Source organism: Plectropomus leopardus, chromosome 15 (genome assembly GCF_026936395.1).
Source record: "Plectropomus leopardus strain MGB_pleo_1.0 chromosome 15, ASM2693639v1, whole genome shotgun sequence".
NCBI lineage: Eukaryota > Metazoa > Chordata > Actinopteri > Perciformes > Serranidae > Plectropomus > Plectropomus leopardus.
The window spans coordinates 8,762,580-8,784,143 of NC_142190.1; the positions used below are offsets into that span (position 1 = coordinate 8,762,580).

Sequence of the window (21,564 nt, forward strand, 5' to 3'; positions counted from 1 at the left end):
TCTTTGCAAAACGTCATTTATTGACTTCTACATCAGGACGCGAGGTCCAACAGAGTTCTGATTTAGGATGCTTTCAAAATCAACACTTACAGCTGTTACATTTAGAAAAAGACGGCATCTACAGTCAGTGTGTACACGATCTAAAACAGTGACTACTGTGGATCAACATACAAAGGTGGTGTTTAACTTTGTGGCACACGGATGGTCTGTTTACTTAAACTAAAAACATGTTTGTATTTAAATAACTCTAAAACCAGATTTGCTAATATATGAAATTGTTAAAACTGTCAATTTATCAAATGAAAACGAGCACTGAGATCTGAAGAGTTATTTGTTGGACGACAGGTTACCTTTGGTGTGGTCTATGTTTTAAAAGTCTATATTTGAGCGTAAATACGGATGGAAAATGAAGCTACTTCACAATACAGTATTAACACGTTGACTATGGGGTTATCACTGTTTCAGGTAACTGCTGGTCTTTTTCAACGACTGATTTTTTTCATTTACATCTTAATTTTTGCACATCAAGCAAGAAGGTAAAATGTTTTTGTCTTATCTTGATGGGATTTGACAGTAGTGGTGTTCAATTATCTAAAAATTCAAAAATTGTTGCATTTAAAGTCTGTTACAGCACAAACATTAAATGTGCAGTCTCAGTGATAATTAACACCGTTCAAAAGTTTGAAATCATCCATTAAATTCATTACTTTACATAACTTTAATATGTTTAATATAAGTTTACTGTAAACATCCTAAAGATTTCACAAACACGTTCAGCGATCATTAACATAATTCAATATTAACGTGCATAAACGTGGTATTTTCACCAAATGTGTTGCTCAAATGACGCAGTTTACACATTTTTAAAACTGCTGATATTAAACTGAGTTCCACTGAATGAAACATGCTGAATTTAGTTATACGACATGACAGAAGTACAGCAAATACTGCAGAGTTTATTTTCTAATGTAGGATATAATGCAGTTCGGGTAGGAAAGAAGTGACGGACAGACGTTGATTCTGGGTGTCGCTCTTTCACAAATTCTGATCTAATGCTATGTCATGAAACTCTTTTTTGGTTTTTATATTTCTCATGTAAACAGTCGGTTAGAGAAACAATCCTTTTTGTTCCGACTGCACGTTCAACACACTGTGTCTTAGCTTCGTGTGGCGAACAGCACAACAAATGCCGAAGCTCCCCGATTTAACATTAGCTAAACGTCTGTAAAAACAAAGCAGTAATTGCTAAACTGAAGGCAAAGTGAGAACCACTAAAACTACTTTTTCTACCAGACGAAAGCATAAAAGACCGTTTAACAATAAGCAGACTTCTGAGTGAACCCGATCAAGGATTTCTGCAGGTGAATCCAAACTTCTGAACGGTGTTGTGACCAGCAGTTTACTGTTTTTAGAAAATTATCCACATTTCCGCGTTAGAGTATTAACGGTGGGAACAGGTCATTTAAAGGCAGTAGGTGAGTTTTTAAGACAGGGCCAATACATAACAAATGAAAATGTTGGCATTACAGTGTTACAGTGAACCATCAACAAACTACTTCAATAACCCCTCTGCGGGATAATTCACGTGTGTGTGCGTGTGTGTGTGTGTGATCGACCGTAAACTGACGAGTTTCCAGCCGTTCTGCTCACTTGCTGTTGCCCCGGGAGGTTCGTTGTTTGGTCATGGTCGTCAGCATCTGGCTGATGTAAGAAGTAAGCAGGTCGTCCATTTTGTAGCCCTGAGGGGTTGGAGGTCAAAGGTTATTTATCTGTATGCACTGTATGACTATTGCTTTTTTTTTAATGTGCATTTGAACTCACACTATTTATATTATTTACTATTATATTATACTATTTAATAACGAAAAAATGTATTATAGTAAAAAAAAATCATCAATCATCAAAAATGTCATCCAAAAAAGTCAAAGATTATACAGCCCAAAATGGCACAAAAAATTCACATTATAAAAATGTTATATAGTCCAAAATGGCACAAAAAGTCATAGTATAGTACGTGGTCCACAATATCAAAAAAATGCCAGTGTAGTACGTCCAAAACAGCACAATAAAGTAATTCTATAGTGTATCGTCCAAAGTACTATAAAACTGTCAAACTATATTATATAGTCCAAAATGGCACAAAAAAGTCATAGTTTAGTGTTCAAAACGGCATAAAAAAATCACGGTTATTCTGACTGCTGTGCTGCATCGTGGTAAACCGAGTTTCTCACCAGCGAGGTCTCGCACAGCAGCTTGCTGCCTCGGACCAGGTTTCCGATGGTGATGTGGAAGTACGTGTTTCCGCTGCTCCAGTTGGAGATCTTCGTGAAGGGATGAGTGGTGAGGATGTCCTGCAGGAAATAAAACGAAATATAAATATAACCATACCCTGTTGTTGGCAGACGCAGTGCCATGTGCACACACTCAAACATACATGAAGTTAAAAAACACTAATATGGACCCACCTTAGACTTTGGATCAATGAGACTGACTCCGTGTTTGTTGATTGCTATCAGGAGGGTTTCTGGGTAATTTGGATCAGTTGTTTGCTGCAGAAAGGAAAAAAAAAAACCACAAATGTAAATTTTCTCAAATCCAATTTTGAGATAACTTCACTTGAGTTGGGCCTGTCCAGTTTATGTTTTATATTTTTACTGCAAAAACTATTTTACAGCTTGTCACTTTGCAGAAACAGATACAATAATAATATATTATTATAAATATTATAGATTTAACTAATTGCCAGTATATAAAGTGCATTAATGTGCATATTATAGCACAGAGGTGGACCAAGTCATTGTTATGCAAGTCACAAGTCAAGACTCGACTCCGCAACAAGTCATAGTGTGTTCTTCACCAAATGTAATGCCAACAACAGAGTAAAGGGACATTCCCAAATATCATGAGTTTCTTAAAATTTATATTTATTTCTTAAAGGTTGTTAAAACAAATATGGATGAACTTAATCTAAAATATTAAATATTTCATGTCGTATACAACATTGCTGACCCATACTTTTTTATTATTATTTTTTTTAATCTTTTGGCTTGGGGGGAAGATAAAGCTTTTTAAGCCAAAAGGCTCAAGTTCAGTCACGAGTCGCTGGTGTTCAAGTCCCAGTCGAGTCTGAAGTCTTCAAATTTGTGACTTGACTACGTCTCTGTTAATGCATCAGTGGTTATAATCCAGTAATATATTAATTTATCCTGAAATGGAGCTTTCTGCATAATGAGTACTTTTATTTTTGATAGTGTAAGTATACTGAGATGCTGATATTTTTCTACTTTAAGTAAAATTTTGAACGCATTGTATTTCTACGCTGTGGTATTGCTAATTTTATTTAAGTAAAAGATCTGAGTACCTTTTCCACCACTTACAAAAACCAATATAATGACATAAGGATTAAAAAACACCACCCAAACATGCTTTTTATACTCAGCTTTTAAAAAGTGATTATTAATGTATAACATATTTACCTTGACTTCAAAAAAGGCCGAACCGAACGTGGTCCACTTGTAGATGATTTTGAGAAAGGCGAGTTTGGCTTCTTCTCGTGTCTTTCCTGAGTGCTTGTTGAACAGCGACATGATGGACTGACAGAGAGACGCACAACGGACAAACCAGGGAGAGATCAGCATCCATTCAGATATCAACACATCTGAATAACATTATCAGAATTTATTACACAAATTCTCTTTCCTTGGACTATTGGTGTAATTTGGTATTGAGCAATGACCAAAAACTAATAAAACATTCCCATCAGCCTCAGCTTTACTGTGTTTTTATTGCTAATTAGCAAATGCTTGCATGCTTAACTATTAATGATTCCAGCTTTTCGTCATATATGCAGATTCAGGTTGTTAATACAAAATATAAAATCAACTAAAATATTATGATGTGTTTTCATATGTTAAGCTGCACGACGGTATATTAAGTAATTTAAAGCAGACTGCTCTAAATCGTCAGCTCACCCTCTTCCAGTCGTCGGGGGACAGATGTCTCATCTGGTCCTGGGGGACGAGCTCCTTCAGGATCTTGGAAATATTGTGAAAGTGGGATTTATCTTCCTCAAACTTCACCCTGTAGATCAGCGCTGCCAGCTGGTTCACCTCCTCCTTCGAACATTTGTGGTAGCCTCGCAGATATTTGGGCAGCTCCTGAAAACAGAGACAGACAGACACTGTACGTCAGTCTGACGATGTAAACTTATCTCTTCATTTTAGCCTTTAACTAGCTCTAACGTGGCTGCTTTGCATTCTGCTGCAGAGCTTTAAGATGCTGTATTTTCCTTGATTTCATATACTCTATTTTATGCTTATTTTATTAATAATATCAGTGGGTTATATTTTATTTTCCAATTTATGTTATGCACTATGTGCTCTAAATTTTTATCCTTATCTTATCTTACATTACTAGTATTCAATTTTGACTACTCCCGAAAGGGCGAAAAAGAAAATTGCATAGCTTGTAGAGACGCATTATACTATACAAAGTGGGAATAAAGTCCAAGAAAGACCAAAAAATGAAAAATTTAGCATGTTAAAAAAATGGCCAGAAAGGCAATAGTATAGTATGACGAAAAAGTCAGATTTTGACTACTCCAAAAAATGGCTAAAGACACCATAGAATAACTTGAGGAGACGTGTTAGAGTATACAAAGTGGGAATAAAGTCCAGAAAAGGCCAAAAACCTCATATTTTAGCATGTCACAAAATGGCCATTAAGACAATAGTATAGTATGTTGAAAAAGTCAAATTTTGACTACTCCCAAAAATGGCTGAAAACGACATATAATAGCTTGTAGAGACGTGTTAGAGTATACAAAGTGGGAATAAAGTCTAGGAAAGGCCAAAAACCTAAAAATTTTAGATGTCAAAAAAAATGTCCAGAAAGGCAATAGTATAGTATGTCGAAAAAGTCAAATTTTGACTACTCCAAAAAATGGCTAAAAACGATATAGAATAGCTTGTAGAGAAGCGTAATGATACACAAAGTGGGAATAAAGTCCAGAAAAGGCCAAAATCCTCATTTTTTAGTATGTCAGAAAAAATGGCCAAAAAGGCAATAGTATAGTGTGTTGAAAAAAGTCAAATTTTGACCCCTCCCAAAAATGGCTAAAAACAACATGGAATAGCTCGTAGAGACGTGTTATAGTATACGAAGTGGGAATAAAGTCCAGAAAAGGCCAAAAACCTAAAAAGTTAACATGTCAAAAAAATGGCCAGAAAGGCAATAGTATAGTATGTCGAAATAGTCAAATTTTGACTACTCCAAAAAATGGCTAAAGACACCATAGAATAACTTGAGGAGACGCATTATAGTATACATAGTGGAAATAAAGTCCAGAAAAGGCCAAAAACCTCATAATTTAGCATGTCAAAAAAAATGGCCAAAAAGGCAATAGTATTACTAGTATTATCAAGTGAAGTTCATTATTATTATTATAATCATCATTTTGGCAGTAGATTGTTTTAATAATACTGCAGACAGCAAGTTACTAAAGTTCTGTAGCATTAATACAGACAGACCAACAAGTAGTTTATGTGTGTTATTGCGTTTAGAATATTTAAATTGAGGATTTTATTTACTTCGCATTTGATTTGTCAGCTTACTGAATGTAATGTATCATTAGCATCATGCAAATAATATTGAGAATGAAATTCCCTAAAAAATGCTGAAAACAACTTCAGAATTCTGATGTGTTTAAGTTGTTTTGAATAAAAAAACAATTTAGGACTCGTGTGTGAACATTTCTGAGGTCTGTTGCTCACTTGGTAGTAGTGGAAGATGGAGTCCGCCATGGAGTCTTTTCCTGGCACCGTATTGGTCCACAGCTTCTTCATGAAGAACACCTGATACGTCAGTGAAGGCACTACACCTGCGCACACAAACACAAACACAAACACAAACACACACACACACACACACACACACACACACACACACACACACAGGCGATAAAGATAAACAGGCGCAGGAAATCAATGAGACGATGTAAAACACAAGTTCTTTTAAAAAATGTCTTTACCATCTTTCACATGTCTGGCTTTCTTGATCCAGTCAGTCAGGTGCCTCACAAAGTCAAAGAAGAAGTCGCCGTCGGGCACACTGATGACCTGGAAAACCAGAAAATCACAAATATTTGAAGATGTTTATGTGTAAGATGTGTCTCCAACAGTAATGAAGGAAGTATTTGGATACTAACTCCACACTGTAGAAAAACTGTGTTTTAAGCAAATAATCACAAAGTAAAAACTCGTAATCGCTTACGAAGAAAGAAATGTGTGACTATTTATGACTGCTATGATTTCTACTGACGAAAACTACAGTTTCTCAACAGATATTTACTAGAATACAGATAATCAGGCTGTCGTCACCTTGTCAGTGATCTTCACAAAGAGGCTGAAGCCTTCAGAGGATTTGAGCAGCAGACGTCCGGAGATGTTGTGGCAGAAGTCTTTGGCCTTTGTGCTCGACTCCACTTCAAACACCTGAGAACAGAAACAGGCTGCTTAGATATAAAATACTGCATATATACAAAAGAAATACTCAAGTGTATGTAGTGAGAGAGAAGTGTGTGTTATGGCAAATATGTTTATAGTACAGGTTTACAGAGGGGCCAAGTATATTTTAATAAAAATTATTATTTTAGTGGCAACTCTTATTTTCATATTTTTATCAACAATGTCTACAGCTTTTTTTGCACTATTATCTTAATTCTCATACAGCTCATGTTATTATAATAATGTGAAAGGCGTACTTTGCGCTAACATTATATTAATTATTTGTACAGTTTTCATGCATTTTTAGTTATTTTTAAAATTGCCTATATTTTACTGTGTTTTTAAATGAATGCATTTATAATTAATATTTCCACTTCTCATTTATAATAGGAAAGTATGTTACTTCTTCGTTTAAAAGTTACACCCAAGTGTACTTTTTTAAATGGCCAATATGAGCCCCATATATGGTGTTAGTTTAACAGGAAGAATTTAAGAAGAGCTTGACTCATTTTGACACAGAAATTTAAAGATGGATAAATACATCTGATAAAATATTTGTAGTAATTCTAATTTAAGACTTAATATTTTAAAGCCTAATATTCATAAAACTAAATTTAAGACATTTAAAATACTACAGTAATTATATATGATGTAATAACACATTTTGGATTTTAGTCGCCTCTAACCTCGTCTGCGTCATCAGGGAAGTAAACTTTGTGAAAGATCTGAGTTGTCTTGTGCTGGATGGCCTCCACCTCCACCAGGTGAGGGGGGTACTTTCTTGATCCGTTTCTAAAACAAACACAGAGACGAGATGAAAAATAGATTTAAACTGAACACAATAGAATAAAGGCTGTTAAAGAAGATCAGGAGAAAGTGTGTGTGTGTGTTTTACCGTAAGGCTTTCTGTAGCCGCTGCATGCAGTCTGGAGCCAGCGGACAGTGTTTCTTGGCCTGCAGGAACTTTTGGACGTGAGGCAGCAGGATGTTACTGGGAGGAAACAAACCAGTACAGAGCCACAGAAGCTCCCAGCCCTTCTCCTCACTGTACCTGCACACACGCACAGCACAAAAAGGTAGCATGGTTAAAATAAAACAAAAAAAGAGACGATACTAGGGTGTGAGCTGGAGTGTACATGGACACTTTTGTTCTTTGCTAATAAAGACAGATGATAGATTTTTTTTTGCGTGTGTGCGTTTCACACTTACTTGATGTGATTATCAGTCAGCTGTTTGAGAATCTGACAGAAGATCTCGTCTTTGAGCGGCTCGGCCTTCAGCGCTCCTTCAAAGATCTGATCAGTGAGCTCGTTGACAGAACGCACTCGTTTGGACGGGTAGTCGCCCATATACTTCATCACAGGTGGAGCCGAGGTCAAGAACATCAACCTTTAACACAGCGGGCTGCAGCAGGTGTCTTTGACTTTGCAACAGAAAAATAAACTGATCGAGGTACTTTTACTGCGCAAAAGTGTGCATCTACTGCTAGCTCTCCACTGAGCCAGCTCACGCTACAGCACAGCCGTGGAGGACGCCATTAATATTTACATCTTGCGTTGTCACGAGCATGAGGCTCATATCCATGAGAAGATGCATGCTTTCTTTTGCACAGTGATACAGGTGACATGTGTAATTCAGCTGAAAGAAAATAGTTCCTATATTAAACTGCTCACAACAATGTCTGTGGATTATCTTTAATATCTTTAATAACCAGGTCATGATTTTTTTAAAGAGACATTGTCGTTAGGTTTTTTCAGGTTTCAAGTTCAGGTTTTTTGGCACTTTGAGCACCACAAGCTGATAGCCATCTAACTCCATTATACTGGAAAGACTCAAACATCTCTGCAGTCAATATTTCCACCAGTCTGCAACTCACGCCAAAATAACCTAGATTTATAGCACTACAGGTAAAATATGTATTTTTGATTTTGGGGAGAACTGTCCATTTAAGCGCTAATTCCATAGACCCATGGGACATGTTTTCAAAACATATTTTCTCAAGGTTTAAATGTAAAACTGTTCATTAATGAGTTTAAAGGCAGAAACTCGTCAAGCTAATACTAAAAAAACTGACCGACAGAGGCCACACTTCTTCCACTGAAGGATATCTATGAAGGCCAGGCAGGCCTCCTGGGAGAGCTCCTCGTGGGCCAGGACTTTCTTCAGCAGAGGCTGTTTGAGAGGCTCCCTGGTGCAGCTCCACAGACGGTCCTTCCCCCGGCTCTTGGAGATCATCACCCTGCTCAGAGTGCTCTTAGGAGGAGGCCTGGAAACATGCAAGAGGGGTTAGAAATTAGGACTTTTGAACGTTTTGCATAGTAATTCCTTGCAAAGCAACTACATACTTAATATCTATATGTAAAGGATCAGGAAATACACCTGAAGTAGTCGTAAGAGAATTCCTCTAGTGTGTAGGCCTTTGTTTTCTCCTCAATGTCAGACAGGCTCATCTGGGACAAACCGATGGATTCTCGCCTCTGATCAGGAGTCATCGTCACGAGAGCCTGACAGAGAGAGAAAGTGGAGAAAAAAAAGGGATGTAGGAGTTTTAAGATCATTTAACATGCAGAAACAAAAAACATACCGATTTTTATAGAATATAGAGGACACAGATACCAGAATATTCAAGGTGGAAACTTTTTCTAAGAGAATTTACAAGGACTTATGGGACATTTATTGGAATTAGCTATATAAAAAATCTAAGTATTGGGGTTACTTGCAGAATCTGTATTTACAACAACTTAAGCAGATATAACAATACTAATTTGTCAAATAAATCTCTTAATTTGTTAGATATATGCAATGTGTGTTATGCCATGTAGTGAGTTAGTGAGTTAGGTATTTTGTAAATTGGAGTTGACGGTGTGGGAAAAAGGATCTTAAGTATAAAAAACAAATAAAAAAAAAAATGATGAAAAAATATTGAACACTAAAGAGTGATTGAAAATAGATTAATTAAAACTTAATTTCCCTTGAAGCCTGACCGTGGGCTCAACTCACCACGATGTCATACTGCGGTCTGGTGACAGTGGGCAGAACGTAGACGCAGTCAGCGGGAAAGTCTCCTCTCAGTCTGGTCCTGTCGTTGATGCCGTGAGCCCAGCCAGAGTTCATCACGTGTTCTCCGTCGTGTTCGTCCAGGATGATCAGATCGCCCTTTGAGAAACTCAGGAATGAGGAATCTACTCCTGCTGCGAGACGACGGTGGGAAGAGACAAAGTACGTTTTCTCAAGCACTGTAGTGCATTTTTTGCTACTTTATACTTGTATTGTTTTACATTTCAATATTCTTCTTCTTATAATTCTTCTTTGATAACTTTAGTTACTTTGCAGATTCAGATTAAACATGGAGAAAAATCTGGCCCAAGGCATCAAAATCATGCTTTCTTTTGGGACCATCAGTGAATCTCACCAGGGTTGGGACAGTCCAGCAGTCCCACCACATACTTGGACCTTTTCCTCAAACCCTCAAGGAAGGTGACCACCAGATCGCGGATGTCCTCTGCGTTGTTGGAGGTGAACGTGTACTCGTCTCCTTTGATCGTGGCCAATGTAAAACTCTGGCCCTGGAGTTTACCTCCTCTGGAAAATGAAATTTTAGCGTTAATCATATACTTTTTACAAAAACACACAAAAGCAGGATCATCGTGTAGTTCTAAAAGGTGGACTAAGAAATGTGATGTGTTTATAGTGCATGAATATAAGTGTAATTCAGGGTTACTACACAACATGTTTAGGAAACTTGGGTTGTATTTTTGTAAGATAATTGGGCAAAAGTAACCAAAAATAGTTTAATTTCATTATATTCAAACAAATCTTGAATTCCACTTTTAATATACCAAGTACAGAATGAGGGTTTAACTGAACAGCCATGTCTGATGTTGTAGCTCCTCTCAATCCTCAGTTATGATACTTAAGACTTTTCATCCTTCAGGTCCTTGAGTTGGGTAACAACCAACAAACTGCTGAACCAGACAGCTAAACACTCGCGTTCTTGTGATACTGTGGTTGGAAATGGGCATAAATTTTGAATTAAATTTGGCTGCAAATGATGTAACAAAATATAATTTTAGAAGAGGGATACTGAAAGTGTGCACGTATCCAGGCAAAAATACTCAAGTACAAGATAAAAAAAGATTTTCTTCCACTCAGCTGGCTCCAAATAAACAGCAAATAAACTATTTTTTAAAGACATTTTTGGGGCTTTTTTTTGGCCTTTATTTGATAGGACAGGGTGTATGTGTGAAACGGGGAGAGAGAGGGGACGACATGCAGCAAGGGCCGAGGCCAGAGTCGAACCCGGTGTCCGCTCTATCCACTGAGCCGCCGACGCCCCAGAAATAAACGGTTTTTGACCATTTCTTTCATCAGTATCGCTCCAAGGACACGGCATTATCACACCTGCTACTGGACACAGCAGTGATCTCTGGGAACGAGAGCTCCAGAAGGACCTGCTCCTGTTCATCCACAAAGTAAACTCCAGTCCAGTTCACCGCCACGATCACGTCATTCTTGGGCAGACTGGGTCCTGTGTGGACAGATAGTGTAGTGTCATAATAAAAATAATAACTTTATTTGTAGAACAATTTTCAAGCCAAAAGCACAAAGAGCTTTTCAAGAAAAAAAGAAAAACAGACCGTCCCATTTCTGCCATTGTGATGGAAAAAACCCATGTTTGAGTATAAGAAACTTTCTCAAAATAAAAAGTTAGTATTGTTTCTTATTGCTTTGACACACTAACTATTTTGAGGAAGTCTGTCATAATGACCTAACATGATCTTTTTTTCTCATCACTCTCGCTGAAATTGGCTTCCATTAATCCCTAAGATCGTAAGACCCCGTTCTCAGTAATATATATACACCAACCTGAGAACTTGAAGGCCTCGTAGAAGCGTGAGAAGAGTAAAGGCCACTTTAAACGAGCAAAATCCACCACGTCCTCCTTCACCTTCTGCGTGTTCAGCCTCCTTTTAGTGTGTAATCCCTGCACAGTCAGCCGTCATTAGTTTCTGTCCCAAAAGATGTTCAAAAAGACCCCAAAGAAAAAAAAGTTTTGGTGACAGCTAACCTTTTTGTGGGCGTTGATGATGAGCTGAGCCCACTTCTCTGCAGTCTTTGTGGAGGTGATTTCTCTGTCGGGGATGTAGGAGGGAATCAGGCTGAGCAGGCGATCTTGGAGGATCTCAGAGCCGTAATCCACGTAGTACTGCTGAGAGGCCAGCTCTGCCAGGTCCTCCTCCTGTTTGAATAGACAGGAGACGATCATGAGAAGACAAAATCATATTTCTGATAGAGTGACTGACAGATTGTTCTTCTGCAGCTGTGTTACAGAGAAAATTTCATAACAAACACAAAGAAAACTGAGCAATTATTCAATAGATCCTGGTTGACTTTACATGGGAAAACCGAAACTCCCTTACTCCCGTAAGAGTTTACTTTGTTCCAGCACCCTCTTCTTTGGATTGACAGTTTTTTCTAACATGTCATGGCAGTTAAAATAGTCACAGTCATTCACTTTGAAAACCAAACCATGCTACATACATAGGGTTAATGCAAATGTTTAATGTCAAGCTTCAACAGACTGATTTATTAAGCAGATTTGAGATTCTGGCTTGTTTATAATGATTCATTTTGCTAAATCATATTAACCTCATGTCATCCTGTCGATGTTTTATTTTTCTAGAAGCACATTTTTTGAGACGCTGCAACTCCATATCATCAAATTTGATTGACATAATTCTGAGTCAGGTAGTGTCCTACTTTCAAGCACATCAACTGCATTATAAACAAAACCAAAAAAAGTAAAAAAAGAAAAAGAAGCTGCTCACCCTCTCACAGCGGTATTCTCCGAATTTCACCCCTCGCACAATCTGCTGGTAAATAAGGTTTGTGGCCACGTAGTCCTCAGCCGGGTTGTGCCAGGGGTTGAAGATTTCCTTCCTGAAGAAGAGCCTCCAGGGTGCGTTCCTCTCCTGGGCGCCCTGCTCCTTGGCATACTGCTCACACTGAGAGACGGCGTCCATGACGTGGTCGCTGCCGCTGCCGAGTGACGACACCTGAACAAAGCAAAGTCACGCAAGTATTCAATTAACACTGAAGTCAGCATCATACACAGCATCCACTGTTTCAGACAACGCTGACCTTTAATTATAGATCAACATGGCCTCATATTACACACACACAGATGTGTTGTCTTGGTTTTACCTTGTCAAACAGCGCGATGTACAGCGAGAAGCCAAAGCGATCTCTCAGGTTGATCTTGTCTGCCAGAGCGTTGCAGAGCTCACTGGCGGTGGTGGCAGAGTCCGCCAGGAGAGTCTTGGTGGTGCCGTCCATAAACGTTACTGGTAACATGATAGGCTTCTTAGATTTAGTGGCCTTAGGAAAAAAAAATCACATAACAAAATGCGACAAATGTTACTCTTTTTCAAAATCAAGTTTACAATTTGGCTCAGATAAGGTATATTTTACTCTCTTGATGTATAACTGAAATACAAATGTTAATTTGTCTTACTTAACTTTAAGATCTGTTTTTTTCAAACATTTTTTAAATCACATAAAATGAAAAAGATCCTATTGGTTTGGCTGGAAACATCAACTGGGTTCCAGCAGAGTTCACGAAGGTAAACTTCAGACTTTTAAGTCCTATGTGTTATTATTATTATTATTATTATTTTAGGTACCACATAGAATTCGATTTAATGTCAACTTCATGATCATATCGGCCAAAGTATGATGGAAAACCAATAGGGATGATGTGGTGTCAAACTGTTTATTTTTATATCAGAATTTTTTCTTGCTTCACAACAATTTCAGATATAACTGATAAAATTCATAAAACCTTGACATAAATAAGTGGCAAACACCAGACTAACCAATTATGTTTTTGCTAAAATCAACATTTGCCTATTGTGAGTTTATGTGCTTCACAGCTTTATGGATGCTGTAGTTGCAGTAGTAACAATCAGCCCTCCTGACAGCCAGCAATCAAAAACAGGATTGAACAAACTGAATTCAATGCTTTTTAAAGAATTTTCAAGACGTGCCGACACCGAAGTGAGCTTACAACTCAAACACAGAACAGCGAGCATGTTCAGTACCTGTAACTCCAACCAAGATGGCGGCTGGGTCCTCGTGCGGTTCACAAACGTCCTCCTCAACCTTTCCTCACAATATGGAGCGTAACCAGGAGGACCGTTATTTAAAAATGTCCGTAAATACTGGCAACAGAGGGAAGGAGAGGGGGTGATAAAAGACAACAGAGAGAGTTAGTGCTAACGATGATCTCATGAAGGTTTTCTGAGTTAAATTAAATGCTTAAAGCACATACAGATTTGGTCTAATAAATGCCAGAAAATCATGTAAAATAAGTGTAATAATATAGTGTAAAAAAAAATCAGAAGGCCAAAGTAACATAAAACAAAATATATTCAGTTTACTATTTCAGAAGAAAAAATCAGACATGAACCCTTACAATAAGGAGATGAGACTAGACTTTGATGATTCATTTTGGGTGTTATTTTGGATGCTTTAATGGTACGAGCTCAGGACTCCCCGGTGTTTATGATGAGGAGGCTGTGCTGCACAGTGTGCTGCTGTTTATTCAGTGTGTGTTTTCAGTCATTGATCTGTCCTGTCTAAACCCTCGATGCAGTGAAAGCAGGATTGATTTCTTCAGCTCTGCTCAGTCTGGATTTCTCGATGTAACAGTTGTTTTCATTGTGTTTATTGTGTTTCTTTACAGCAGAAATTGCCTTTCATTACGAGATCTGTGAAGGTTAGACAATGGAAAGGAATATATCTAGACAAAATTGCTAACACCCAAATACTTTGGAATAATACCAACCTCAATAAAACTTTTATGTTTGCTTTTAACATTTTAACATATTTTTTGCCTCTTCAAAAGTGCATTCATCACTCACATTTAGCCTTTATTTCCTGAGTGTTTTCATCGATAATTAAAACGTGAATTGATTACAGAGAAGGGAGTGTGATATTTCCTGTGTAAAGTGAATAAGAGGCTCCTTACTTTGACAAACTTCTCGGAGGGGGCGAAGCAGCCCACGCAGAGAGACAGCAGGATCCAGCCGCGGGCGTGGCTGCTCTTGGACGGATTCTGAGTGAGCTGTTTGCAGATCTGACAGTAGATCTCATCCCTGTGGCAGAAAAACAACAACTGAGATCCAAAACAGAGTGCTGTAATAAATTTAAATAAAATTTCATTTTAATGGTAACAATTGAAATTAAATCTTTCATAACTATTCATGAGATGTTATTAAACCCAATAAAAATAGAGTACAGACTGCTTTTTCATTACCCAGAGAGCAGGGCTTGTATGTGACTCTGCAGCAGACGTGTTTGTTTGTTTTTTTTCAGGTTTTTTTTTTTTTGGGTGTATCCATTTGACCTCACTGACAGGCTGGCAAAAGGGTAACAGAGATCTATAATAACTTTATAGTGGTTACATCCCTTTATATATATATCTTACTTATTTGGTTTCTATTTCAAACTCAGTGCAGATTAATTTGGATTTGTGTTTCAGTGCTGCTTAGGAGGAGACGGACGGTAATTAGTGGCAATGCTTCATTGCATCTCACCAGTTAAGGAGCTGAAATTACCACGTTTAAAGTTGAAAGTTGAAAAGTTTGATATAGTCAGAATTGGGAAATACCTAGCATGTATTGATGCTCTTTATTAATGATTTTGTGTCTCACTCTGTAAATGGGATTTTGCCACAACTTTCATAGCCATAATTAACACTTTGAGATTTTGCAGTCCAACATCAGAAAAAAAAGCAATTAAAAAAAAAACTCCTTTCAGTGTCTTTTGAAAGATTGATTTTCGACATTTTAATAGATTAATGAATTCAATGCCTTTTAATGCTTTTTAAAGATCTGCCAGAACCCTGCCTCTAGTCAAAATGTCAAAATTTTAAATAAATTGCAGTTAAATACACTGGCCAAATTTTACGTACCAAGGTGGATAAAACCTTTAGATTTGAACACCTCCATGGCCTTTACTTTATCATTACATTTGTGAAGCCTCTGCTGGAGGACAAATGGTTTGAATCTCTGCCTGCTGATGATCAGAAAGCCGCTGCAGCAGATCACAACGAGCTGCTGGTTTGAATCAGCTGTGCTGCAGCGGGGAGATTTAAATCATGTAGGTCAAGCGGCGGTCCTGGAGGAGAGGTTTGAGAAATACTGATATAGCGCCATCCGCTGGACAAACTCATACTGCAGGGCGTGACAAACACTGCAAGCACCCCTGATCCCATGCATTACTCTGGGTCTGGTGATGACATTAAAGGAGGGAGAGACAGGAGGTTACCTGAGGGCGGGCCGTAAGATGCCGTTTCCGATGATGAAGTGAAGTTTCTCCAGGTTGGAGGTGGGTCGGTCCTCCAGCATGCTGTTCCCCTGAAGGCTGTAATCCCCCTCCGTCAACCGCCTGGTTACCTGCCGCCGACATTGAGAAGACAAGAGAGAAAAAAAACGTTCAGCAATTCAAAAAACTGAAATGAACCAGTGTCATCCACATCTGAAACAATGTAGAGTTGAGAGGTGGGAAACGTTTCAGGTCTCTTTTGTTCACAGCTTATAAAATGTTACATGACTAACGGTTGGAGCACTTGTGCTGCTTAAATTGGCATGAAAGTCTTTTGGGTTGTATCATCAGTACTAAAAGATGCAAGCCTGTGCATGGAAAAGCTTTGATGGACTTCTAAGGTGCATTTTTGGCAAGAAACTTCCAATCACAGAGCTTCATATTTTGTAACTATGTGGGGGAATTTACTTTTGAATTTTGGAAACATTTTGGATGAAACACCAGACAAATCTGGAAGAGCAAATAAAACATGGCCTTGCAAATGGTCCCTCGGCTGTAAGTGCTCGCTAAACACAAAAAAAAATCCAAAGTATAAACAGCAAATTCTGTTGTTGGCTTTGAAACTCACCTCTTCAGTGATTTTTGATTTCCTCTTCAGAGTGAGAGACACGAGTTTATGTCTGACACTGTTCCTCTTCTGGCTGTCTATGGAGCTGTTCTGTAGAGCGACAAAGACATTTTGTAAGTTAATCTGACAGTCCGTGATGTTAACGGAAAAAACATGACCCTTTGGCATCATCTCACCTCTCCCTCCACCTGAAGTTCCTGCAGCTCCCTCTTGTAGGTCCTCTTGCCAAGTGTTTCGTAGATCTTTGTCATGACAGGAATCTTTTCGCTACCATCATTAATGACCATCTGGCATTTTGGCTCCGGTAAGTCTCCCATAAACCTCAACACGGTGATCCACACGGCTAATGCAGCCTGAAAGACAGAACAGGATGTGTATATCAGCACTCTGTAACCTGTGGTGTTTCCCCACGTTTCCAGTCTTAACGCCAAGATAACTTCATCCTGGTTTTAGCTTCATACTGAACAGATGTGAGAGTGGCATTTATCTTCATATCAATCCTCTGAATAACAAAAAAACACGGCCGAGAGGTGAAGAGGAGGTTTATGTGCTCACCAGCTGGTCTCCTTCATCCTCGTGAAAAAGCAGAGGTTGCTTTAGTGGTCGTCTGATGTAGGTGTGAGTGGAAACACCCTGGAAGTATGTGGCGGCAAACTTGGAGAACTTGTATTCGGACAAATCCTCATCTTCCTCATCAGGTAAGGGAGGAGCTTCATTCAGCACCTCCTCTTCAGCTTCTTCACCGCGAGGAGTCTTCTCCAAGTCCTGAGGAGCAGGAAAATACACACTGATGTATTTCTTTTATCACTTTTTATTGTTTTAAATAAACTAGACTTTTTGCCACCATAACCTGCATATCACACTGATAATTCACATATTTTTGTGTATATACATGACTCTATGTATTTCATATCATATTTTTTTTTCCTTTTTTATTTCTTCCTTTAGTGTTACTTGTATATACTTTGCTCTGTTTTCTTGTTTATATTCAGTTATAATTTGAATATCTAATCGTCTGTTTTACATGTTCAATGTGTTTAGAGCAGAGGCGGCTAGGATTTCATTTTGCAATCCTGTTTTCTAAGATGACAAAAAAAAACCAACTTAAACCTTTAATGATACAGCTTAATATTAAATTAAATAGAGACAGGAAACACAAAAAGGCTGTGACTACACTTGTCTTTTCAATGCAACTTTTGTGGTCAGATGCCCCAGATCACAACTCATATGCCATGTTTGCATGTGGTCTCTGTTCATGAACAGTAAATAAAAATGTGTGTTTTCTGTTTAATAAAGTATATAATGAAAGTTGTATTAACATGACAATTTAAGTAATAAAGCCTAAAAGCCTATAAAACATGTGATACTAATATCTCAGAAAAAGAGAGAGCAAGGGGAAAAATAGATGAAATATTAACAATAATTTTTTTTTTTAAATAAAAATTTAAATAGAATGATGTAAGTGCTTCAAGTGAAAATAAAGGCTAAAATAATTAAAACACACCAAAACGCACAGTGATAAGTGCTATGAGTATCAAACCGCAACAAAACGGGTTGGGTCAGATTTAAGCCGCAAACGCATCAAAACATACGAAAACATACTCGTGCTCGTGATCCCCTTTGCTCTTGTTCGGAAGTCTCGTGCAACAAAAATAACGCGATACCTACGTTTGATCAACTGTCAGTTTCACTATAATGCATCCATGGTTTACACGGTCATCACCTGGTACCTCAAACTCAAACAAAACTCAAATTCAAATGCGCTGAAATACCAGAGCTCGTGAACAACAAGCGCGCTCCATACTGTTTTCCCACGAAAACGCAAGCCGAAAATACTGAGCTCAGACGATAAAAATAAGCACTGTTGATGAAATTTAAACCAATATTCTGTCACAGTGCTGCACATTTATCGCCTTTAATGTATTTAAACACATAAAATAGCTTACCGTTTGACTGCAGTTTGAAATGTTTGGGACCGCTTGTTACCTGCCGCCATTTTACTTTCAAACAGGCAAATAGTGTGACGTCACCCACACCGAGCGCTTTTATGATTTTTTTTGGAGGGAAATCCGGTGAAGTGCATTCTGGTAGTTGTAGTTTTCATTACTTCTTAAGCAAAGCCAATGCCACAGCCATTTCTCTGTTTTCTCTAGTTAAATAGCACTAGTTTTAATAATATTTGGGTTTTTCTACTTCATAAAAAGTTCCTCAGAGTTGTATTTTAGTACAGTACTTGAGTAAACGAACTTAATTACATTCAGCACTGTTCAGCAGAGGAAACATACAGAGACTGAAATTACAGTCACTGGGATCAAGTACAGTAGTATCACTTTAAGCCTGAAATTTAATAATACCATCATTATAATTACTCTAAAACCTAATCTAAATCTGATTGAATTATTGTCATGCATTTTTAAAATTTTCCTTAAATATAAAACTCATTTATGCTTGTTTTGGACAACAATTTGTGTACTGTGAAAGATTTTCTCTTATCTTGGTAAGAGTGCTCTCGAACACTTGTAAAATTTTATCTTACCTAAGAGAAAAGCAAAATTAAGAAAACAGTGGCGAATCCAAAAAAACAGTGGGTACGAACAAAATAAAAACAAATCCTGGATAAAAAAAAAAAAGAGAAATTTGTTTGTATGTTGTTTCTTGAATAAGGCCCATTGTGAACCTTGTGGTGGTGCTTAAGGAAAAGGTCAGTGTATCATTGACGTCTGTAAGATCTGCTGAACCAGCTGACAGCTCCTTCAAATTGACAATGTGGCTAAAATTATAGTTTAAATAAAATTGGTACAAAAATCAGCTGTTGGAACATTTAGTCAGACATCTTTATTGGACTAAAAAAAACATAAACACAAACCTCAAAACCAGCTGGTGCCTGTCCGTCCTGGTTGGGCAGAGGCCCGGAGTTCCCCAGGAAACCAAACATACGGTCGACCATGTCTGAGTGATCCACGGGCTGCTCCTTCTCCCTCTCCATCTGCTGCAGCAGCTCCTTCTTCCTCCTCGCCTCCTCCTTCTCCTCCCTCTCCCTCTCCTCCTGCTGCTGGGCCAGTTGGACGAGCCTCTCCTGGTGGTTCCTCTCGGCCTCCGCCTTGGCCCGCCGAGCCGTCATCTGGTTTCGCAGCTGCTCCTCCTCGGCCAGACGCTGGCGCTCGGCTTCCAGGCGATGCTGCAGCTGTGAGGGGAGGTGAGAGGCAGGTAGGGTGTTACACTGAGACGCAGTATACAGAGTTAGCTTTTTACTACTTGTCTGTTTGAAACTAGATCAGAGGAGCTGAAGGGGAACATCACAGATGGACTAGAAAGAATATAAACTATTCTTAAAAGCTGATCGCAGTAGACAGTACGTTTATCTCTATTCAGTAGGTTATTTAAAGAGGCTTCCAGCCACTTAACTTCTTCCTTGTCGGGTCACTGGAACTGCAGACTTGCACAGGAATATTATCTGATAGTTCCCCGAAAGCTATTTATATCTTATCAAGCTGATAACAAACTGAGATTAAACAAACATTTACAAAACAAATAATTTATTCAACATCGTCTTTCAGAACAGGAACAGAGAAAAAGGTCCAACAATGGCAGATAAAATGGCATTTTTAAAAAACTACGAACATTTTTAAAAAGCTCACAAACATGTCCTCATATCACAAACAGACAGCATGCAACCAGGTTAAACAAACTAATCTAAAAGAACATATAAAAGAAGGTTTCACGGTGACATATGTTAGGCCAGGATCCCATGAGAGACTTATCATGACTTGGTATTTTTTTGAGATGGAATATGTTTAAAGGCCTCAGTATGCATCAAACAAAGTGTGTATTGTGTTTTCTCACAGCGTTTGAAACCCTCTTGTAATTTTTCAAAAACATCAGAGGAGAAGGTACTCAGGTGAAAGACCAAAAATACTTCACTGCAGGTCACAAAGGGGGTTTGCAAACTTTAGCCTCCAAGTTAATAGTTTAATTCTCTTTTCTTTTAAGGCAACGTTTTTGATCTAAAAGATCTTCCTTTGGCAAGTGTTAAAGAGAAAACAGCTTTTCTTTTAGAGGCAGCAATCACCTCAATCTCTGTCACTTTTTTCCTTATCAGCAAATATTTAATTGGAGCCTCAAGTGTGCAGACCTCTTTTGTGGAAAACTTTATAAAACAGACAATTTGAAATTTACTCTGGCTTTGCACAGTGATTGGACTTGTGTGCAGAGATGAAAAGCAGGCAGGATCTTAACTTTAACTTCACCCAACTACTTACAAGTGTGTACTTTTTAAGTTTGGACCGAGCCAGGTGTTTTTCCTGTGTTCGGGTGTTATGCGCAGCTAAACTAATGTAATCGGCTGCAGGCTGTAGCTCCATATTTTGCATTCTGACAATGGGCCTCATCCACTAATATGTGCGCAGAAATATACTTATTTTGAGCACAAAACAAGTGTGCATGAAATATTATTGTTGGATTTCTGTCACGTGCGCACGTGTATCAGGTGAGAACAGTGTGTCTTATAGCTTAGATGCCGCTCAAGGGAAATAAATATCTGCAGATGAACTTGTTTTAGCTGTCGGAAACGGCTAAAACGTTTGTCACTCTCCAAACATGTCCATCTCTGAAGGTGCACTCTCTCCCAAAGGCAGGGGCCTAAGGGGAGCTAAGGACTTAACCTCGGACTTAAGCTAGTGGGCGTCCCTAGGTACTCTAGATACTCTACTGTAAGCGAGGAGTCAGACATTCTGTTTCTATAGTTGAATATTGTAATTATGACAATAATTAATGAATATGAATGGGGGTCAGTTTCATGGTCATTTAATACATATGGCCAGTGCATTAGTTAATTAACCGTTTCCGAATATTGTTGTAATTTAAAGCCCTAAAAAATAAGAGTAGTTTTAATATATTATATATTTAGTTAAAAGATGTGTGTTTACATTTTGTAAGACAGCCTTCATTATTTGTGCATGCATGGTCTGAGGCAGTTCTACAGTTGTTGACAGAGCACAAACAAATTCAGGCAAAAAATACTGATAAATCCCCGATCTGTGTGTAAAATGTTCATACGCACAGTTTAAGCATTTGTTTGTACGCGCTGTTTGTGAATGAGGCCCAGTG

The 21,564-nt window shown here is 38.2% G+C and overlaps 1 protein-coding gene across 2 annotated transcripts in view; it reads right to left on the bottom strand.

Moving 5' to 3' along the window:
• The window catches only part of myo7ab (myosin VIIAb), a 46,938-nt gene continuing 25,374 nt past the window's right edge, over positions 1 to 21,564 (bottom strand). For both annotated transcript variants that reach the window (XM_088088553.1, XM_088088554.1), the window contains 27 exons: positions 19,325 to 19,642; positions 17,014 to 17,223; positions 16,635 to 16,811; positions 16,459 to 16,548; positions 15,834 to 15,961; positions 14,533 to 14,659; positions 13,604 to 13,723; positions 12,708 to 12,881; positions 12,332 to 12,559; positions 11,572 to 11,742; positions 11,370 to 11,487; positions 10,905 to 11,031; positions 9,916 to 10,085; positions 9,504 to 9,694; positions 8,883 to 9,007; positions 8,612 to 8,769; positions 7,713 to 7,866; positions 7,399 to 7,554; positions 7,190 to 7,295; positions 6,378 to 6,491; positions 6,029 to 6,116; positions 5,772 to 5,878; positions 3,972 to 4,157; positions 3,477 to 3,593; positions 2,466 to 2,549; positions 2,232 to 2,351; positions 1 to 1,739 (listed from right to left, as the gene is read on the bottom strand). In XM_088088553.1, coding sequence (XP_087944679.1) covers positions 1,647 to 1,739; positions 2,232 to 2,351; positions 2,466 to 2,549; positions 3,477 to 3,593; positions 3,972 to 4,157; positions 5,772 to 5,878; positions 6,029 to 6,116; positions 6,378 to 6,491; positions 7,190 to 7,295; positions 7,399 to 7,554; positions 7,713 to 7,866; positions 8,612 to 8,769; positions 8,883 to 9,007; positions 9,504 to 9,694; positions 9,916 to 10,085; positions 10,905 to 11,031; positions 11,370 to 11,487; positions 11,572 to 11,742; positions 12,332 to 12,559; positions 12,708 to 12,881; positions 13,604 to 13,723; positions 14,533 to 14,659; positions 15,834 to 15,961; positions 16,459 to 16,548; positions 16,635 to 16,811; positions 17,014 to 17,223; positions 19,325 to 19,642 — 3,957 coding nt within the window. In that variant the 3' untranslated portion in view covers positions 1 to 1,646. The remainder of the gene's footprint in view (positions 1,740 to 2,231; positions 2,352 to 2,465; positions 2,550 to 3,476; positions 3,594 to 3,971; positions 4,158 to 5,771; positions 5,879 to 6,028; positions 6,117 to 6,377; positions 6,492 to 7,189; positions 7,296 to 7,398; positions 7,555 to 7,712; positions 7,867 to 8,611; positions 8,770 to 8,882; positions 9,008 to 9,503; positions 9,695 to 9,915; positions 10,086 to 10,904; positions 11,032 to 11,369; positions 11,488 to 11,571; positions 11,743 to 12,331; positions 12,560 to 12,707; positions 12,882 to 13,603; positions 13,724 to 14,532; positions 14,660 to 15,833; positions 15,962 to 16,458; positions 16,549 to 16,634; positions 16,812 to 17,013; positions 17,224 to 19,324; positions 19,643 to 21,564) is intronic.